Below are 17,300 nucleotides of genomic sequence, written 5' to 3'. Positions count from 1 at the left end.
CCTTTAGGTGGCAAGCAGTCAGCATATTTATTATGCAGATTGCTGAGGTAGGTGTTTTCTGAAGGTATAATAACAATGCTGTGGTAGGATAACTTGTTTCCCTGTCCTCATCTAGCCTACAAATAGGTAAGCCGACTCTCAGTAAATAACCTATTGAGGCATAAAATCGTTCACTGTAAAAGAGGCAGTGCAGCTGGGGTGTAATAGTGTGTGAACACCAAATGTAAAAGATGCAAAGAGGGGCTTCCCTGGTGGCGCAGTGGTTGAGAGTCCGCCTGCCGATGCAGGGGATACGGGTTCGTGCCCCGGTCTGGGAGGATCCCACATGCTGCGCGTGGAGCGGCTGGGCTTGTGAGCCATGGCCGCTGAGCCTGCGCGTCCGGAGCCTGTGCTCTGCAATGGGAGAGGCCACAACAGTGAGAGGCCCGCATACCGCAAAAAAAAAAAAAAAAAAAAGATGCAAAAAATGTAAAGCATGAAAAGGAAATAGCCACTTGGACTGTGGATATTTCTCAATGCCAAGGCACGTCCTACCAAAGATGTGAACTGATTCACATGTGGCTTGCCGTGTTTTCACTTTGTAAACTGTTCATTCGATAATCTGGGAATTTCTTGCACTGACCTGTTTATCTTTCTTCTTTTTCTATAGGGACTCTTGCTCCTTGCTGTGCAAGAAATGTCGTCACTTTCAGAATATGCCTTGCGCATGAGTCGTCTGAGTGCCCGGCTGTTTGGTGAAGTTGCCAGGCCTGCTGATTCCAAATCCATGAAAGTGGTGAAGCTGTTCAGCGAGCAGCCTTTGGCCAAGAGGAAGGAGACTTACGACTGGTATCCTAATCACAACACTTATTTTGCACTCATGGGGACACTACGTTTTCTTGGACTCTACAGGTAATGACAAAAAAAAAACACACACGAAGAGTAACCTATAAGAAATTTGTTTAGTAGATCAGAAAAGGAAAAAATTAGCCTTTCTATCTTTATAGTTTTGTGGTTCTTATAATAGTGCTCAGGTAGTTCAGAAGGTACAGTTGTGGGAGGGGAAAGCTTTCAAAATATCCATAATGAATATACTTTAAAAAAAAAAAAGGAAACATGTACTTATTGGAAGACATAATTTAATTATGTCTAAAATGTGACTAACATTGACTAGATACTGAGCTATAGTGAGATGTTAAATTAGTCATTAATCTAAGAGCACTCAATGGATGCAGAGGAAAACTGGTCTAAACACTGAGCACATTCTTGTTGGTCAGATGAAAAGAGTCCCTGCTTCCTAACTGGTGAGGGGGAGCCTCCTTCCTTTCCTGATGGCAGTTTTGTAGGATTTATTTCCTTTCACCCTCTTTGGACACTTTTTGTTGGTACCCTTTTTGGTATACTAATTTGGTCTAAATAAGCTGTAGTTTACCTTTAAGAGTAATATGTAATCAACATTATAATAGGATAATAATATGTAATAGTAAGAGTAGCAGGCTCTTTCCACCATGCATTTGTATGTTTGTGTATGTGTCGGAAGTGGGTGCTTAAGATGATATACTGCTCTAGAAAGAAAAAAGATCAAATACCCATGTGACCATTTTCTTTAAAAAAATGTCTTAGTTACCAAACAAATACATGCTCATTATAAAAGAATTTAAACAGTACATAATTGTATAAAGTTAAAATGCCTACTTTTTTTTTTTTCAATTTAACAAGTTTTAATTGGACTTGTCTTAGGGCAACAATACAAACATTAATTTGGGACTGTTTGCGCTAATATAATAAAATTAATAGTTCATTCCAGATAACTAAAGATTGGTACATTCATTTATCCAATAGATTTTTTTTTAAGTACCTTCCACTTAAGATGGGCATAAGGGGAATAGCAATGAACAAAATAGAATAGATTTTCTTAGTTAAAATATTACTAGAGATGATAGTCCATGACGTATTTTGAATTTCTGGAATTGCTTTTGGGATTATCTCCCTTGCCATTAGTCTCAGCTCAAAAAATAAAAATTAATTTTATTCTTACCCCAAATAAAATATTGGAAGGTAGATGTCCTCAGTAGAAAATCATAACCCATAACCAAATTAAATACATTCAGTTATTTTAATTTACTTGTTTGCTGCTACTCTCCATTTGTTTGAAAAATAAAGCCTTAACTATCTTTGGGGACAGAGAAAAAATACTTAGCATTTAGTTATCCATGGAAAAGCACAATTATTTTCATATTTAGCCACTAGTTATGGTAAATGGTGCCTCTAACACAAGGCCTCCTGGGAAGTCAGGCAGGATGAAACTAGACAGTCTTCAATGAAGAAAATCTTACTCAGAGACCTACAAAACAGGGAGGGAAGCAGGTTCTCAAAAACAGTGACTCATTCAGCCAAGCAGGTGCTTGGGCTGGTCCATCAGCAGAGACAAAGACCCCTGCCTTTGTCGCTTGCTCTCTGGAGGAGGTTGTCAGGAAAGGTTGGGGTGGGGGGGAGGGAAGGAGGAGGGGGGAACATATTAAATAAGTAAATTATGTGGTGTGTTACAAAGTTGAATGTGCTACAGGGAAGAAAAACAGTAGAGCCTGCTGAGCAGGATCGAGAGTGCTAACCGGGCACTCAGTGGGCGGGGAGAGGACAGGGCACAGTATTAAACAGGACAGTCAGGGTTAGCCTCATTGAGAAGATGAGGCTTAAGCAGAGACTTGAGGGTGGTGAGTGAGCCAGGTGGGACCCAGGGAAGAGCTTGCAAGGCAGAGACAAGAGCAGAGCAAAGGCCTTGAGTTGGAATGTTCCTCGTCTGTTCCAGGGGCTGCACAGGCTGAGGGGAGAACAGTGGGACAGGAGGTGGATTGTGCAGGGGGCTGAGTAAAACGGGGAGCGGTTTGCCAGGTTGTAAACAGGAGTGACATGATCTGACTTATATTTCAGAAGAATTACTCTGTTTTTGAGAATGACTTAAATGGGGGGCAATCATAGCTGATCCCTAAGAGGTCTGTTGTGTCTATCATGTTCATGGAATGAAACATCATACCCTATAAAACTGATCTATTTTAAAACAGCCTAGGGGGGATTCCCTGGCAGTGTAGTGGTTAAGACTCTGAGCTTTCACTGCTAAGGGCCCGGGTTCAATGCGGTTGGGGGACTAAGATCCCACAGACCACATGGCACGGCCAAAATAAAAAAATAAAGTAAAACAGCCTAGGGAGTTAAAAATTGGGCCCAGCAAACCCCTCTCTTACATTTGATTGGTACACCATTATCCACCCTTTTACAGGTGAGGAGACCAAGGGGCAGGGAGGGAAGATTCCTTATCCAAGGTCACACAGCTACTGAATGGTGGAGCTGTGACTTGAACCCAGGGTCAAATGGGTTCCACAGCTTACATATTTAAACACTATACTGTTTGAGGGCCTCTATATCCGCAGGTTGCATATCTGCGGATTCAACCGACCACGGATCAAAAATACTAAAAAAAAAAATTCCAGAAAGTTCCAAAAAGCAAAACTTGAATCTGCCACACACCTGGCAACTATTTATTTAGCATTTACATTGTATTAGGTGTTATAAGTAATGTAGAGATGATTTTAAATATTCAGGAGGATGTGTGTAGAATATGCAAATACTATGCTGTTTTACGTAAGGGACTTGAGCATCAGTGGATTTCGGTATCTGGGGGGGGTCCTAGAGCCAGTCTTCCAAGAATACTGACCGTATTTGATCTTAGAATGCAGATATTTTTATACAGTACAGGCAGTCTTCATTCGTATGTACAGACAGTCCTGGCTGCCTTGACCCCTGGAGGATCTGTCTGTTGATCCGGCTTCCTTCTGCCTGAGACTTTCCCTGGCAGCCTTTTTGTGTGAATCATCCACTGCCATCAGGGCAGTTTCCTCCAGACCTTTCCCCTTTGTAGCAGGTGCTAATCCCTGGGCCCCTCAGGGTCTCGTGTAGCTGTTGAAGCTTACACCCACTTTCTGCCCCCTTCAGTGTTTAGTCTTAGTGTTACAGGGAAATTTGGGGAAATTATTAGTGTTGTATCCTAGTTACCTAGGTTTACATGGGCGGGTTTGGTAATTAAGCTGTTGGTAGTATTGTTTCTGTGAGGGAAAACTGACCTAGAAATGAACTTTGGGAACACAGCCCATCTGTATGTCGGGGGTTCCCTGTCCTTTCTGTTCACCAAGCTGAGCATGCGTCCTGTAGAAGTCAAAGCTTGATAACCAGAACCACCTAAGAGAACATTCTAGATTGGTGTATTTCTCCAGTCTGATAAAAATACTGGCTACTTTTTTTTTCTTTCTCTTTTCAGAGATGAGCATCAGGACTTTAAGGATGAGCAGCGGCGTCTGAAGAAGCTTCGTGGAAAGGGGAAACCAAGGAAAGGAGAAGGGAAGAGAGCAGCAAAAAGGAAATAGTGTTGGGCCATCAGGGGAGGACTTCTCCCTCAGCAACCAAGAGCAGGACGAAGTGTATTTATTGTCCCTCCACATATTGGAGGAGTACAAGCTTCCTAAGTTGAAGATTATTCAGAGGAATACAGTCATCTCCGTGCTGAAGTCTAATGCAGTTGAATTGTGACTGGTTTCTTGAACACATTTTAATTCTGCAACATTGTTTACCTTGGTTCTGTAATCTGAAGTTTACCTTATTCCCCAGAGAAATGAGTGCATGATTACTACTGAATGACTTGTTTGGGAGGGGATGGGATGTTGGCGGAGTGGAGGGGAAACTCATTAAATGAACACCCTCGTTACTCCCTTCTTGCTTCCCCACTTAGCCAGCCCTAAGCTCTTTCATCTCTCTGGCTGTTCAGCTACTGTCTCCACCACCAAGCTCACAAACTTGATGTGCCTCTCCACCTACTCCTTTGAGAATATCTGTAAGATAAATTTGTGGGATAAAAGGCTGCGTCTGTTAAGAGAGCATTGGGTACCTGCTGTATACAGGCTACCAGAGCCTGGGTAATACAGTGGTTTGCAACAAACAGTCCGTACCTTGTGGAACTTTCAGTCCTGAAGGAGAGCCTAATATTACATAATTACATAAATACAATTGTATTACATGCTACAAAAGAAAAATCCAGACCAGACTTCTGTGAGAGTGTGGATGGATCGATGGATCGATCCACAAAGATAGCAAGAGGCCCAAACCTCATTAGGTATTTTAAAGAAGGCGTCCCTGAAGAGATGATATTTAAGCGGGGCTCAGAAGAATAAAGTAGAGTTAGGCAGAAGAAAAATGGTGGAAAAGCGTTTGAGGCACAGAGAACGCCGTTTGCAAAGCCCTAAGGTAAGAAGAAATTGTCCCGTTCAAGGAATTGGAAAAAAGACCACTAACTAGTATGGGTTAGTCATAATGAAATAGACAAAGGCCAGACTGTGAAGGGCTTTGCAAGTTCTGTGAAAAAGGTTGGACTTAACCAGAGATCAAAGTGTGTAAGATGTCATTTCTATGAGCGGTGAGTTGTACACAGTTGAGGAGCTCGATGCTCATTGTGTTATATTCTAGCAGTGAGTTTCCAGTGAGGTTGCAAGGGCTTCTCTGATTTTTCTTTTTTTCCAAGAATTCCGAAGATCTTTAGCACCATCAAGGAAATTTTTTTAAGTACTTTGTTTTTATTGTGGTAAAATCATAAAATTCACCATCCTAATGATTTTTAAGTATACAGTACAGAAGTGCTAACTATATGCACATTGTGCCAAGTAAAGTACCTTTAACCTCGTTCCTACCTCTCACAGGAAGAGAGCGAAGCACACAGGCGGGACCACGTGCAGCAACTACTCCAACTATACTTTTCTTTCCCTCCAACGCTGGAAGTACTGGCAATAACTGCCCCGTGACTAATTCCTGAACTAGTAGGAATCCTGCTGCATATGTTAGATAAATGGTATTTTTAAAGAGGCCTAATCCAGATGGTATAGCTAGGGCCTACATTACAGTTGTTGGTAAAAATAAAAACTAACTAAAAATGGGTAATTCCATCTGATAGATGTGAATGCCAGCAGAAGGCTGAGAATCCAGTTCGAACTCTTTCCCGAGCACCTGCCACATGCCTGGCACATGCTAATTTTAGAGGACACAGATAAATAGCCTTAGTCCTTAAGACGGTGTGAATGAGCACGTGTGTGTTTGTTGTAAAGTATCGACAAGATCTTGGGGATTTGCTCGGAAACGTGCAGATGCACTGTTACTCTTGGCCAATGCAGCTGGGCCTGGTGGGTGGATGGGCCCCAGGACACTGGGCTGAGAAACAGGCTTGTAGCCTGGATCCAGGGTAGCTAAATGGAGGTTCTGAATCATGCCATCTCCACCTCTGGGAGAAAGACTAACTGTAAGAGGAACTTAGGAGCATTAGGTTGATACTTTAAAGACCATAACTGCTTTAGATCCCAACAGCTATCCTGAGTCACAAAACAAGGCAAAAATCTGTGTGTTGGTTCTCTGATGGGCCCCGAGCCTCCAAGGAGCCTTAGCACTGTTTGATAGGGAAGCTGCAGACACTCGGCAGCAGGTCAGTGTGGCGCTGCTCCATGCTGAAAATTAGGAACTAAAGCTAAAATGCATTTGTACATCAGCTGTCCCCTAAAACCAACTGATACAGTAAACACTGCAGCTCAAGACAGCCTGTACTGAACAGTGGACCAGATGGAAAGTAGAGGATGACAGGGACGAGTCAATTTTTTTTTTTTTAACATCTTTATTGGAGTATAATTGCTTTACAATGGTGTGTTAGTTTCTGCTTTATAACAGTGAATCCGTTATACATATACATATATCCCCATCTCTCTTCCCTCTTGCGTCTCCCACCCTCCCTATCCCACCCCTCCAGGTGGTCACAAGGCACCGAGCTGATCTCCCTGTGCTATGCTGCTGCTTCCCACTAGCTAGCTATTTTACGTTTGGTAGCGTATATATGTCCATGCCACTCTCACTTTGTCCCAGCTTACCCTTCCCCCTCCCTGTGTCCTCAGGTCCATTCTCTAGTAGGTCTCCCATCTTGCCCCTAGGTTCTTCATGACCAATTTTTTGTTTGTTTTTAGATTCCATATATATGTGTTAGCATACAGTATTTGTTTTTCTTTCTGACTTACTTCACTCTGTATGACAGACTCTAGGTCCATCCACCTCACTGCAAATAACTCAGTTCCGTTCCTTTTTATGGCTGAGTAATATTCTATTGTGTATATGTGCCACATCTTCTTTATCCATTCATCTGTCGATGGACACTTAGGTTGCTTCCATGTCCTGGCTATTGTAAATAGAGCTGCAATGAACATTGTGGTACGTGAGAACGAGTCAGTTCTTGATGCCGTGGAACCAACACATTTCAGGACACCAGTGACCAAAGGTTAAGACAAGAACTAACTGCAACTAGAAAAAAAGTCTTTTAACTGTAGGTTTCAGCTAGCCAGATTGTTTAGTTGGATTTCTCTGGTCACGACCCAAACTATTTGTTTTCCCTCTAATGTTTAGTGTTTTGTGTGCATGGAGGATTTTGCCCTTGACTTTAGTATGGCATAGTAAAAAGAGATTGGGGTTTGGATTCAAAAGTCATGGGTTTGTGACAGAGTTCTACTCACTGGCTGGGAGACCTGAAGTCACTTAACGCCTCTGAACCTCTTTCTGCCTCTGTCAAATCCTGATAATACTTCACTGGATTAATGAAATCATGTTTGTGAAAAGGACTAGGTAAACTGTAAGAGGTTAATCGAATATTTTTACATACAGCTATTTGTATGACCAGTAAGAATCGGTATGTCTTACTAGCAGGTTTTTCCAAGAAGGTGTTGACAAATACTTGCTAAAAATATGAAGTTCTCTGTATTTACATGCAGCATGATAGGTTCAGGAAGAAACAAGTGTGAGATGCATTTTATTGTTTTTTCTTTTTAACATTTTATTTAATTTTTGGCTGCGCCATGTGTTAGTTGCAGCACACAGGCTCTTCGTCGTGGCATGCAGGCTTCTCTTTAGTTGTGGCGTGTGGGTTTTCTCTCTCTAGTTGTGGCGCGCGGGCTCCAGGGCGCGTGGGCTCTGCAGTTGGTGGCATGCAGGCTCTCTCGTTGAGGTGCGTGGGCTCAGTAGTTGTGGCGCACAGGCTTAGTTGCTTCGCGGCATGTGGGATCTTCCCGGACCAGGGATCGAACCCATGTCCCCCGCGTTGGAAGGCGGATTCTTTACCACTGGACCACCAGGGAAGTCCCAAAATGCATTTTATTGTTATGTAATCATGGGTTCCAGAAATTTATTTTTTAAAAAAGCAAACACATACATAATAATGCTTTTATTTATGAAGCACCTTCCACAAAAGAATAAGTCAGAATTTAAAATTCCACCCTCTTCACCTTTTTCCTCTTTCCTCACACATTTCTCCCAAAGCTTCTAAGTCTCAAAGTTTAGAGAGTGAGAGATAGGAACAAACTTCCAGAGCAATAGACAGGGGGAAAGGTCTTTCAACCTGCCAATCCTGTCTTCATGGCCCTTCTTGAGTACTCATTTGTTAGTTAAAAGGAAGCGTTTCTTTAAAAAAAAAAAAAATTTGAGATAAAATCAGCAAAACAAACAGCAATACATTCAAGAAGACTTAGATAAAACAGGGAAACAAACAGTGAAACGCTGGATATCCAAATACTGGAAAACCAGTAAAACATTTATGCTGAACTTGAAACATGTTTTGTAAAATGACATCGAAGAAGCAAAACAGAGAAGTTCATGAAACTAGTGGGAAGACTGACCAAAGAACCTACCCAGATGCAACTTTCTAACGTCGCTGGAGATCTGGTAGAATTATAAGTTCATATTAAAGTAGAAACTAGACTTTAAACCAATGTAGATTCTAAATCGTCTTCTACTTAAGAAAATGTGTTTTCTGAGACAGGATAGATTCATTTACGGAGAATTTTCTGTGTCTGTTGCAGAAAACATGCGCTTCTCCTTACTGACAATCTGAATTGGTGCTCGGTACAGAATCATCTTCCCCAAATCGCCTGAAAACTACTAACTCACCCTTCCTTTTGAGTTTGGCATAAAAACAACACTCAACAGAAATTGAAGAGAACAAGGATCTATCTAAAAAGAGCTCCAGGCTGAGTATATCGGTATGGGAACTGACCAGTGCATTATGCACCAAACAAGCTAAATTCTTAATAAAGAAATAGAGAGAGAGGAGAGATCCATGTGGTTTGAATCATCAGGAACTTCACAAGCAGTGAGAACAACGATTGCAAGTAATGTCAACATTTTTGGAGCACTTACCAGATGCCAGGCGTTGTGCTTTGTAAACCTTACGTAACCCCCGTATGATAAGAATCCCCGTTTTACAGATGAAGAAACTGAGGCTTAGATCTTGTACCCAAGATCACACAGCTCTAAATGTCTTAGACTGAGGTTTAAATCCAAGCTGCCTGACTCAAAAGCCTGTACCTTTTATGACACGACAGAGTAGCACAGATCTGCTAAGTCTGAGAATTATCGTAACAATAACTACCACTTGTCCAGTGTTTTAGCATTTACCAAGCACTATGCTTACCTCTTTCTATAAGCTATATCACTTAATTCTTAAAACAACCCTATGAAGGAAGTGTTACCTTTCCCATTCTATATGTGGGAAAGGCTCCAGCTCCAGCTATGCATTAGAATCACCGGCAGGAGGTTGGAAGAGCCCTGTGCCTGGTCCCACTCCAGGCCAATTCAATCCGAGTTGGGACAGGGAGGGAGAAATGACTTAATCACTGTATTTTTGAGAAGCTCCTATGGCTCTGTTATGTAGCCAAGTTTAAGAATCACTGGTTTAAAGCAGTATTCCTCAGACTCCAGTGTTCAGCACTATCATCTGGAGAGCTTGTCAGACATAGCTGGCCACACCCCAGAGTGTCTTATTCAGTAGGGCTCCAAGGGGCCCAAGAATTTGCATTCGTAGTGCTTCCCAGGTGTTGCTGGTGCTGCTGGTGTGGGACCACACTTGGAGAACTATTAGTTTAAAGTCGCTTGGCCAAGGTCCCCCCACTGGCAAACTATTGTGGATCTACCTCGCTAGTGAAATTCCCTAGCCACCCTGGAACCTTTTCAAATCTTTAGAACTTGACAGCAGTAAAATAAGGTATCCCATGTAGGGAGAAAGATTTAGCTAATATGAGAAAGTTTATGAAAATACTGAATGTTGTTTAAAAAATTGAATAAATGGAGAGGGATCCCATATATCTGAATGGGAAGATTATGTATTGAGATGTTAATTGTTTACATTTAATTTATAGAATTTATTTTATAATTTCTATCAAAATTTCGATATACATTTCTTGTGTTTGATAAAAGGATTTAAAATTTCAAAATCTATTTGGAAGGAAAAATAGAGAACACAAGAAATTCTGTAAAGGAAGAATAATGTGGGGACTTACAACAGATGTTGAAACATATAAATTGTTTCTGGATTTCCCTGGTGGTGCATTGGATAGAATCTGCCTACCAATGCAGGGGACACAGGTTAGATCCCTGGTCCAGGAAGATCCCACGTGCTGTGGAGCAACTAAGCCCGTGAGCCACAACTACTGAAGCCCGTGTGCCCTAGGGCCCACGTGCGGCAACTACTGAGCCTGTGTGCTGTAACTACTGAAGCCTGCGCGCCTAGAGCCCGTGCTCTGCAACAAGAGAAGCCACCGCAATGAGAAGCCTGCGCACTGCAAAAAAGAACCAACACAGCCAAAAAAAAAAAAAAGTTGTTTCTAAAAATAGTGATATTCATACAAGAATAAATCATTGGGGAAAAAAAGAGATAACCCAGAAATAGTTTGTATAAGAATTAACATATAATAAAAGATGCTTCACAAATTAGTTAATAAATGGTATTGGGACAATTAGTTGGCAATTGGGTGGGGGAAAAACAATTTAGGTTATCACTTCATGCCATACACCAAATAAATTTTGGATGCGTCAGTAATTAAACATGTGGGAAAATTATTAATGGAAACTATAAGGGAATAGAACTGAATCATTAGCTAAACTTGGACAGGAATTTACTTCTCTAACTTCAAGTAATAAAAGAAGCCCAAGGAAAAGGCAAGCAGATTAAAAACAGGTTCTTAAGAAAAATTTTAAATGATACCAAAAAATATTTATGGCAAACAAGACAAATAAATAGGGTATTTTTAAAGTTATATAAAGAGCTCATACAATTTTATGAGAAAAACATTCATGTAACAAAAGAAAAAGGGCAAATGATATAAATAGGCAAATGACACAAAAAGAGCAACTAGAAGTAGTAAACAAATACACGGGGGATACACACTCTGGCCTCAGGGCCATTATATCTTTGCCTCCAAACACAATCTCCCCCGACGTTCCACCTGACTCTTAAACTCACTTTTTCAGGTCTTTGTTCAAATGTCACCTCAACAAAGCTTTCTCTGGCCACCCATTTGAAAATCACATATGTTATTCACTAGTGAACCACACCCCCTCTTCTGCTTCATTTTTCTCCCTGGCACCTTTTCCCCTGCTAGAACCCAGCTCTGTGTGGACAGGAATTTTACTCACTGCCATATCCCCAGTGCCTCGAACAGTACGTGATTCGTAGTCAGAATCTCTACATTTTTGTTGAATGAATGAAATACTCAAGCTTGCTTATAATTGGAACGTAAATGAAGTACATTTTTCTCACTATATTAGAAAAGAGAGAAAGAAAAGGAGAAAGGGAGGGAGGGAGGGAGAGATGAAGGAAGAGAAAGATAAGTGAATGATAATTCATTTGGATTGATAACATGATTTAGTAAAACTGGAAAACGTTGTCGGCAGCGTATTTAGTTTAACCTTATGGGAAAAGAATCTGGTCTTCCCTGGTGGCTCAGTGGTTAAGAATCCGCCTGCCAAAAGCAGAGGACACAGGTTCGAGCCCTGGTCTGGGAAGATCCCACATGCCACGGAGCAACTAAGCCCGTGCGCCACAACTACTGAGCCTGTGCTCTAGAGCCGGTGAGCCACAACTACTGAGCCCACGCACCTAGAGCCCATGCTCCACAACAAGAGAAGCCACCACAATGAGAAGGCTGCGCATCTCAACGAAGAGTAGCCCCCGCTCACCACAACTAGAGAAAGCCCACAGGCAGCAATGAAGACCCAACACAGCCAAAATTTTTAGTAATTAATTAATTTAAAAGCCTATGCTTTAAAAAGAAAAAGAAAAAGAATCTATCAATGTGTATACTGAGCCATTAATAACACCCATATCCTTTGACCCAAAATGGTGTTGATTTTTAAATAGTATTCTCCAACAAAAGATATCCTAGCTCCTTGGAGAAATAGTGGATTCCAGGGCTGGGACAGGTAAGATACGAATTATGCCAGAAAGTCAGGAAGTGCCCCTCCAAAAAAAGGATGGGGGACCTGTTGAAAGGGCATGGAATCCAACCTGAAAGAGTTCCCAATGGCCAAGGCTGGAACAATTTGAGCAACAAAACAAATAAGAATAGTACTGAATTAAAACCCAGAGATTAAAATAAATATCCTTGAGTTCATACTGATACAAATAAATTGGGGAGAAGGGACAACTCTTCCTTATAGAAGAATTCTAATTTAAAAATGTAAGGAATGAGGGAAAGAGGAAATCACCATCGGAACACCGCATAATCATTGCTGCAGGCAAGATCCACTGATGGGATGCTAAAATTAGTGGGCAAAAGTTTTAGGAGAAACCAGACATTTGTATGCTTTTAAATGATCTCCCCTAGATAACTATTGTTTACAAGGAGAAGAGTAGTAACTTTAAGGTAGAGAAACCTAGCGGGCACCACCTCAAGCAGGTAATCCAGGTTGACATCAATAATAAGACACGCCGACATCCTGTACTCCTGATAGGATACACTGAGAGGGCTACACCACTCCTGTGAAGTTCTTCCCCATAAGTAGAACTGGGACTTCTGTCAGGTACCCTGGCAAGATACAGATGGGCTTGGAGTTGCAGGGCTATGACAGTACGAGATTAACACACATGGCACCTTGCCTTGGCCCATGCAGGTTTCCCCAGGCAAAGGCTTTGGTCCCGGAAGCAGCAGTGACAGCAGAAGGCAGAGCAGGGGGACATGGGTTAGGCAGCTGGGGGACACAAGTGAGCCTGGAGTTAGTAATTAGAGAAAGAAGAGTGCAAAAGGTAAAATCAAACTCAGAGGGTGGAAGCATAAGGACCAGAGAGTTCAAGAAAGAAACAACCAGGCCAAGAAGGATCAGAGGGAGAGAATCTAGCACAGAGGTCATAGGCTGGTAGCCTGCAGCCCATATTTGGCCCGTGAATGTGATCTGTCTGGCCCACATGGTATTTTTTGAACTGTGAAGTAGATATCAATGTTTTTTAATTAAGAGATTTTACATCAAAATGTAAAATCATCAGATTTACATCATCAGATATCAGCTTCTCTTTAAAAAAAAAAATCAGAAGTCATGGGAACACTGGGTATCTGTGGCTGCCCCTCCAGGACAGAGAAGTCAGAGACAGCCTCCATTTATTACTGGGCTGTTTCCCTGCCTGTTTCTCTGGTTCTGTCACCCGCGTGGCTTTCCCATAGGTTTTTCAGTTTCAGGATCTCGCCGAAGCAGTGAAGTCCACGTGACGAGCCAGGCAGGGAGTGACTGTAGGATAAGGCACTGCCTGTCCCTGGCCTGGGTTTGAATCAGCCCCCTTGGTGTTGAAGGAGCGTCGCTGGTGAGGGTGCTCTCTGCAAGGCCCCAGTGCAGCCAGAGTGCCTAAGTTCCAGGGGCAGTGCTAACAATCCATGCCGTCAGAAACTGAGACAGGAAAGCACATTCTACCGAGGAAGAGACTCGCAGGCTTCATGGTTTCTGCTCTGTCACACTCAGTTCTTCTCTAAGCAGTAAGACACCTGGTTCTCTCTCTGTTTCCTGGGATCTTGCGACAGCCAAGTAAAAAATAGAATAGGATCCAGTAGGCTTTGCATGGACGAGACAGACATATTTGTGTGGTTTGAGGGCAGAGGTGGGAGGAAGAAGAGATGATGCATTTCAGGAGGGACCACTGTTTTGGAACAGAAGTTTTCTGGCTGTCTTCCCTGTGTGAGTGTGCATTTTACCTACTCTGATAGCAAATACGGGTAGGAATTGCTGGCTGCCGAGCATGAACTTGAACTCCGATGGGGAATGACTTCTGAGCCCTTGGGTCAGTGGTGGTACTGACCCAGAATGAAGCCGATCAGGACACCTGGTCTGGCAGGTGGCATAGAGAAGGCAAGGGCTCCGTCACTCTGCTTCTCCAGCCACAACTTGACAGTCAGCGGGGCAGAGCGCAGGGAGAGCCGGGGCCTTGGGCAGAGTATAAACCCCTCACACGGAGGCAGAAGCCAGCAGCAATGACCCCCAGAGAGATAGGAGGAGGCACCAGCCGTCTGTGTGGGGAGGGGAGCCCTCAGGCGGACGAGGGGCTCTGCCGCTGTGAAGGCGGGGGCCCTCAGGGCTCTCGCTTGCTCTGCTTATCCTGTTCACGGGGAGTTATTCGTGGTGGAGAGGCTAGGTGGAGCTGAAAAAGAAAGGAGAGGCGGCAAAGCCACTACCACGTGAAAATCAAAAGTGGATAGAACATGCTGGGGTTTAAGTAAAGGGAAAGTAAAGATGAGCTCGCATAAATTAGATTTTTACACAACCTTTCAGAAATACATCTAGGATGTAAAAATTGGGGTTTGTCTATTCTGTTTTTCTTTGGACCTCTTCCCTTCGTCTAGCCTTTGCTCTTAGCTCTGGGTGGGAGACCAGTCGGAGTAAAAACACCACTTTCTTTCCCAGTCGCACAAGACTTGCACTTGTCAATCAGTGTGACTCCAAGAAGGAATAACACTCAGCGGATGGACTCAGCCCTCCTGCACAGAATCGTCACCTGAGGCGTCTCTGAATCAGCTGGATGGGCTGCAGCCCAGGCATCTGCATTTCCCACAAGTGCTTCCAGGTGATTGATATGCACTTTAAAGCATGAGAATCACTGTTTCAGGAATTCTGGTGGAAACAAAATGGAAAGGGATAAACACTGGTTCCAAGATACTTCGTTAGTGAGCCACAAGATGTAGGCCTCCAGATGATCGTGTGCTTGGAAACGTACCAAAGATGACTTGAGTCAACTTTGAATTGTGGGGTCCTCATCACCCATCTCCTTCAGGCTCTGATTTTATAATTCTCTCCAACAAGCTCACACGTCTGTCTGATTTGATTCTTAGTGAGGCCTCGGCGTTAATAATTGCTTATCATTCTGGTACGATCTTGTCTCTGCGGGGGCATGTTCAAGGATGCACAGGTAGTAAGGATACCCGAATCCCTGGGTGCTAAATTCCAGCCATGTGGTCTGCTCCAAACCATCTGTGCAGGCTGTACAGTTCATCATGGAAAGGAAGGCATGACGAGAATTACCTTTCTTGTGAAAAAGAATCAATTGATCTTTCCTCCGCCTTCATTAGTCTTTTGAAGTCTCCCCACTGCATTTCACAACCAGCCTTAATAGCAGGGAAGATGAAAGTGAAAAGAAGCTCAGTGATCTCATTTGGAGATCGCAATCTGTCTTTAGCACACAGGTTGGCCCTCTGGGATTCTGTTTGCCACGTCGCCAAGCCACTCACCAGAGCCAGCTCCCCAGGGAGGGCATGGCAACAGGGTGATGTATGGAAAACAGGAATAAAAGAAAATTAGTCCAGATCATCCTCTCAACTAAGATCACTCCAAAACATGGTCGGTTGTCAAATGTTCTGCAAAAAACAAGTATTACTTCTATGATACAAAACAAAACAAAACAAAAGGTCGTTCTTTAGGAAGAACATGGTCATGAATTCAAAGCAGAGCATCTCAATGGACGCATCTATTTTCTCATTAAAAATGAAGCACCTGAGAAAGCATCAACAAAATAACTCAAAATGGTAACGTGGGTTATGTTTTCCTAATTGTTATTATTCTGTAGGAGCCCCAGTCAGTTTAAAACTTGTGCAAGTCCCACGTGCCCTGCTTTCCTTTCCACCTTCCACCACAGACCCTCAGACTCAGGAGTTCTCCACTGCCCTGCTGCCCTGATCCACAGGAACTGACCGGTCCTGCGGAAATTTTGCCCTCGGCATTACTGCAGTGCCTGCTCCCACATTTCCTGAACCGGTGACCTACAGGGTGAGTGACCCTCAACTTACTGGTTCAGGTACAATGCCGAATCTGTTTCTGAAATGCTACAGTCTCCAAAAAAGAGGCTTCTTATACTTTTTATTAACTTGCTCAGACAAACTTGTGCTGTCCATCCTGCTCTTAGGTTGCACCAGCTAGCAGGCCCAGCTGAAGCAGACAACATTTACAGAATTAGAGCCTTTTTACTCAAAATGTGATATGTGGACGCCCTGAGAGCTTGCTAGAAACGCAGAATTGCAGGCTCAGCCCAGACCTTTTGGATCAGGATCTGTTTGCTAACAAGATCCCCAGCGGGTTTGCAGGCACTGACTTAGATTTGTATTATTAACCTTCAGAGTCCTTAGAGGTCGTAGGTATACCAGGGACCCAAATGCAGCCTTTCTGCCTTTACTCGTGCAATTCGTTATTCTCTGTGCCCCGAAATACCTTCCATAACAGCTCATCAATCTGGCAAACTCCTTCAAGGCCCAGCCCAAAGATCACATCCCCATCAGAACCTTCCTTATAACCTGAGTCAAAACTAATCATTCTCTCTTTTGTGCTCCCTTGATACCTTTGATACTTTACATCTACATCTAGTACATACCAGTATTACAGAGTTTTCTTACCATATTATAATTATATGCTCACATATCTGTGTCCCCCACAAGAAGTTGAGTTACTCAAGGGCAAAGAACACGCCTTAGTCATCTATGTTCCTCAGCACCCAGCCCAGGACCTGGAACAGAGGCTCAATAAAAGAAAACGACTTTTTGATCTTTCCTTTCTTTGTTTTAGAGTCATGTCATAGTAAATCTTATGTTGCCTGAAGATTTTCACATTGTAACCTTCTATTCTTTAAAACCTATCCTTGTATCTTTAATTTGCTAATTTACAGTAATGATTCAAAAACATTTGCATTGGCCTAGAAACAATCTCTGAGCCTGTGTTTCGTCGGGATAACTATTTCTGCCCCCTTTCCCTTGCCCACTGCCTTCTCCCACAACATAACATATCCATTGCTGATGAAAAGCCAGCTTACAGAGCAGTATTTTTAGGGGGGGGGGGTGGTAGATGGTATAATAAAAGGAAGTAATGTATCTATTCATTTATATTAAGCCTGTCTTGATGCTGCTAATATTTTCCTACAGGTATCTAACTGATATTACTGAATTGGTTGTGAGTGAAAGACA

General features: G+C 42.8%; 1 protein-coding gene across 1 annotated transcript; it reads left to right on the top strand.

Moving 5' to 3' along the window:
- The first annotated feature begins 676 nt into the window (after window positions 1–676).
- Window positions 677–4,397, top strand: MRPS33 (mitochondrial ribosomal protein S33). Its single transcript, XM_065884389.1, has 2 exons — window positions 677–891; window positions 4,292–4,397. The coding sequence occupies exons 1-2, from the start codon at window positions 677–679 to the stop codon at window positions 4,395–4,397; spliced, it is 321 nt and encodes a 106-aa protein (XP_065740461.1).
- The last annotated feature ends 12,903 nt before the right edge of the window (window positions 4,398–17,300 follow it).

Source organism: Phocoena phocoena, chromosome 9 (genome assembly GCF_963924675.1).
Source record: "Phocoena phocoena chromosome 9, mPhoPho1.1, whole genome shotgun sequence".
NCBI lineage: Eukaryota > Metazoa > Chordata > Mammalia > Artiodactyla > Phocoenidae > Phocoena > Phocoena phocoena.
This window is presented reverse-complemented; position numbering and strand designations above follow the sequence as displayed.

Excerpts from the sequence above, each read along its gene's own strand:
- MRPS33 (XM_065884389.1), top strand. The coding sequence starts at position 677 with ATGTCGTCACTTTCAGAATATGCCTTGCGCATGAGTCGTCTGAGTGCC. Across the intron at positions 892-4,291 it reads CGTTTTCTTGGACTCTACAG|AGATGAGCATCAGGACTTTA; the intron begins GTAATGACAAAA and ends TTCTCTTTTCAG.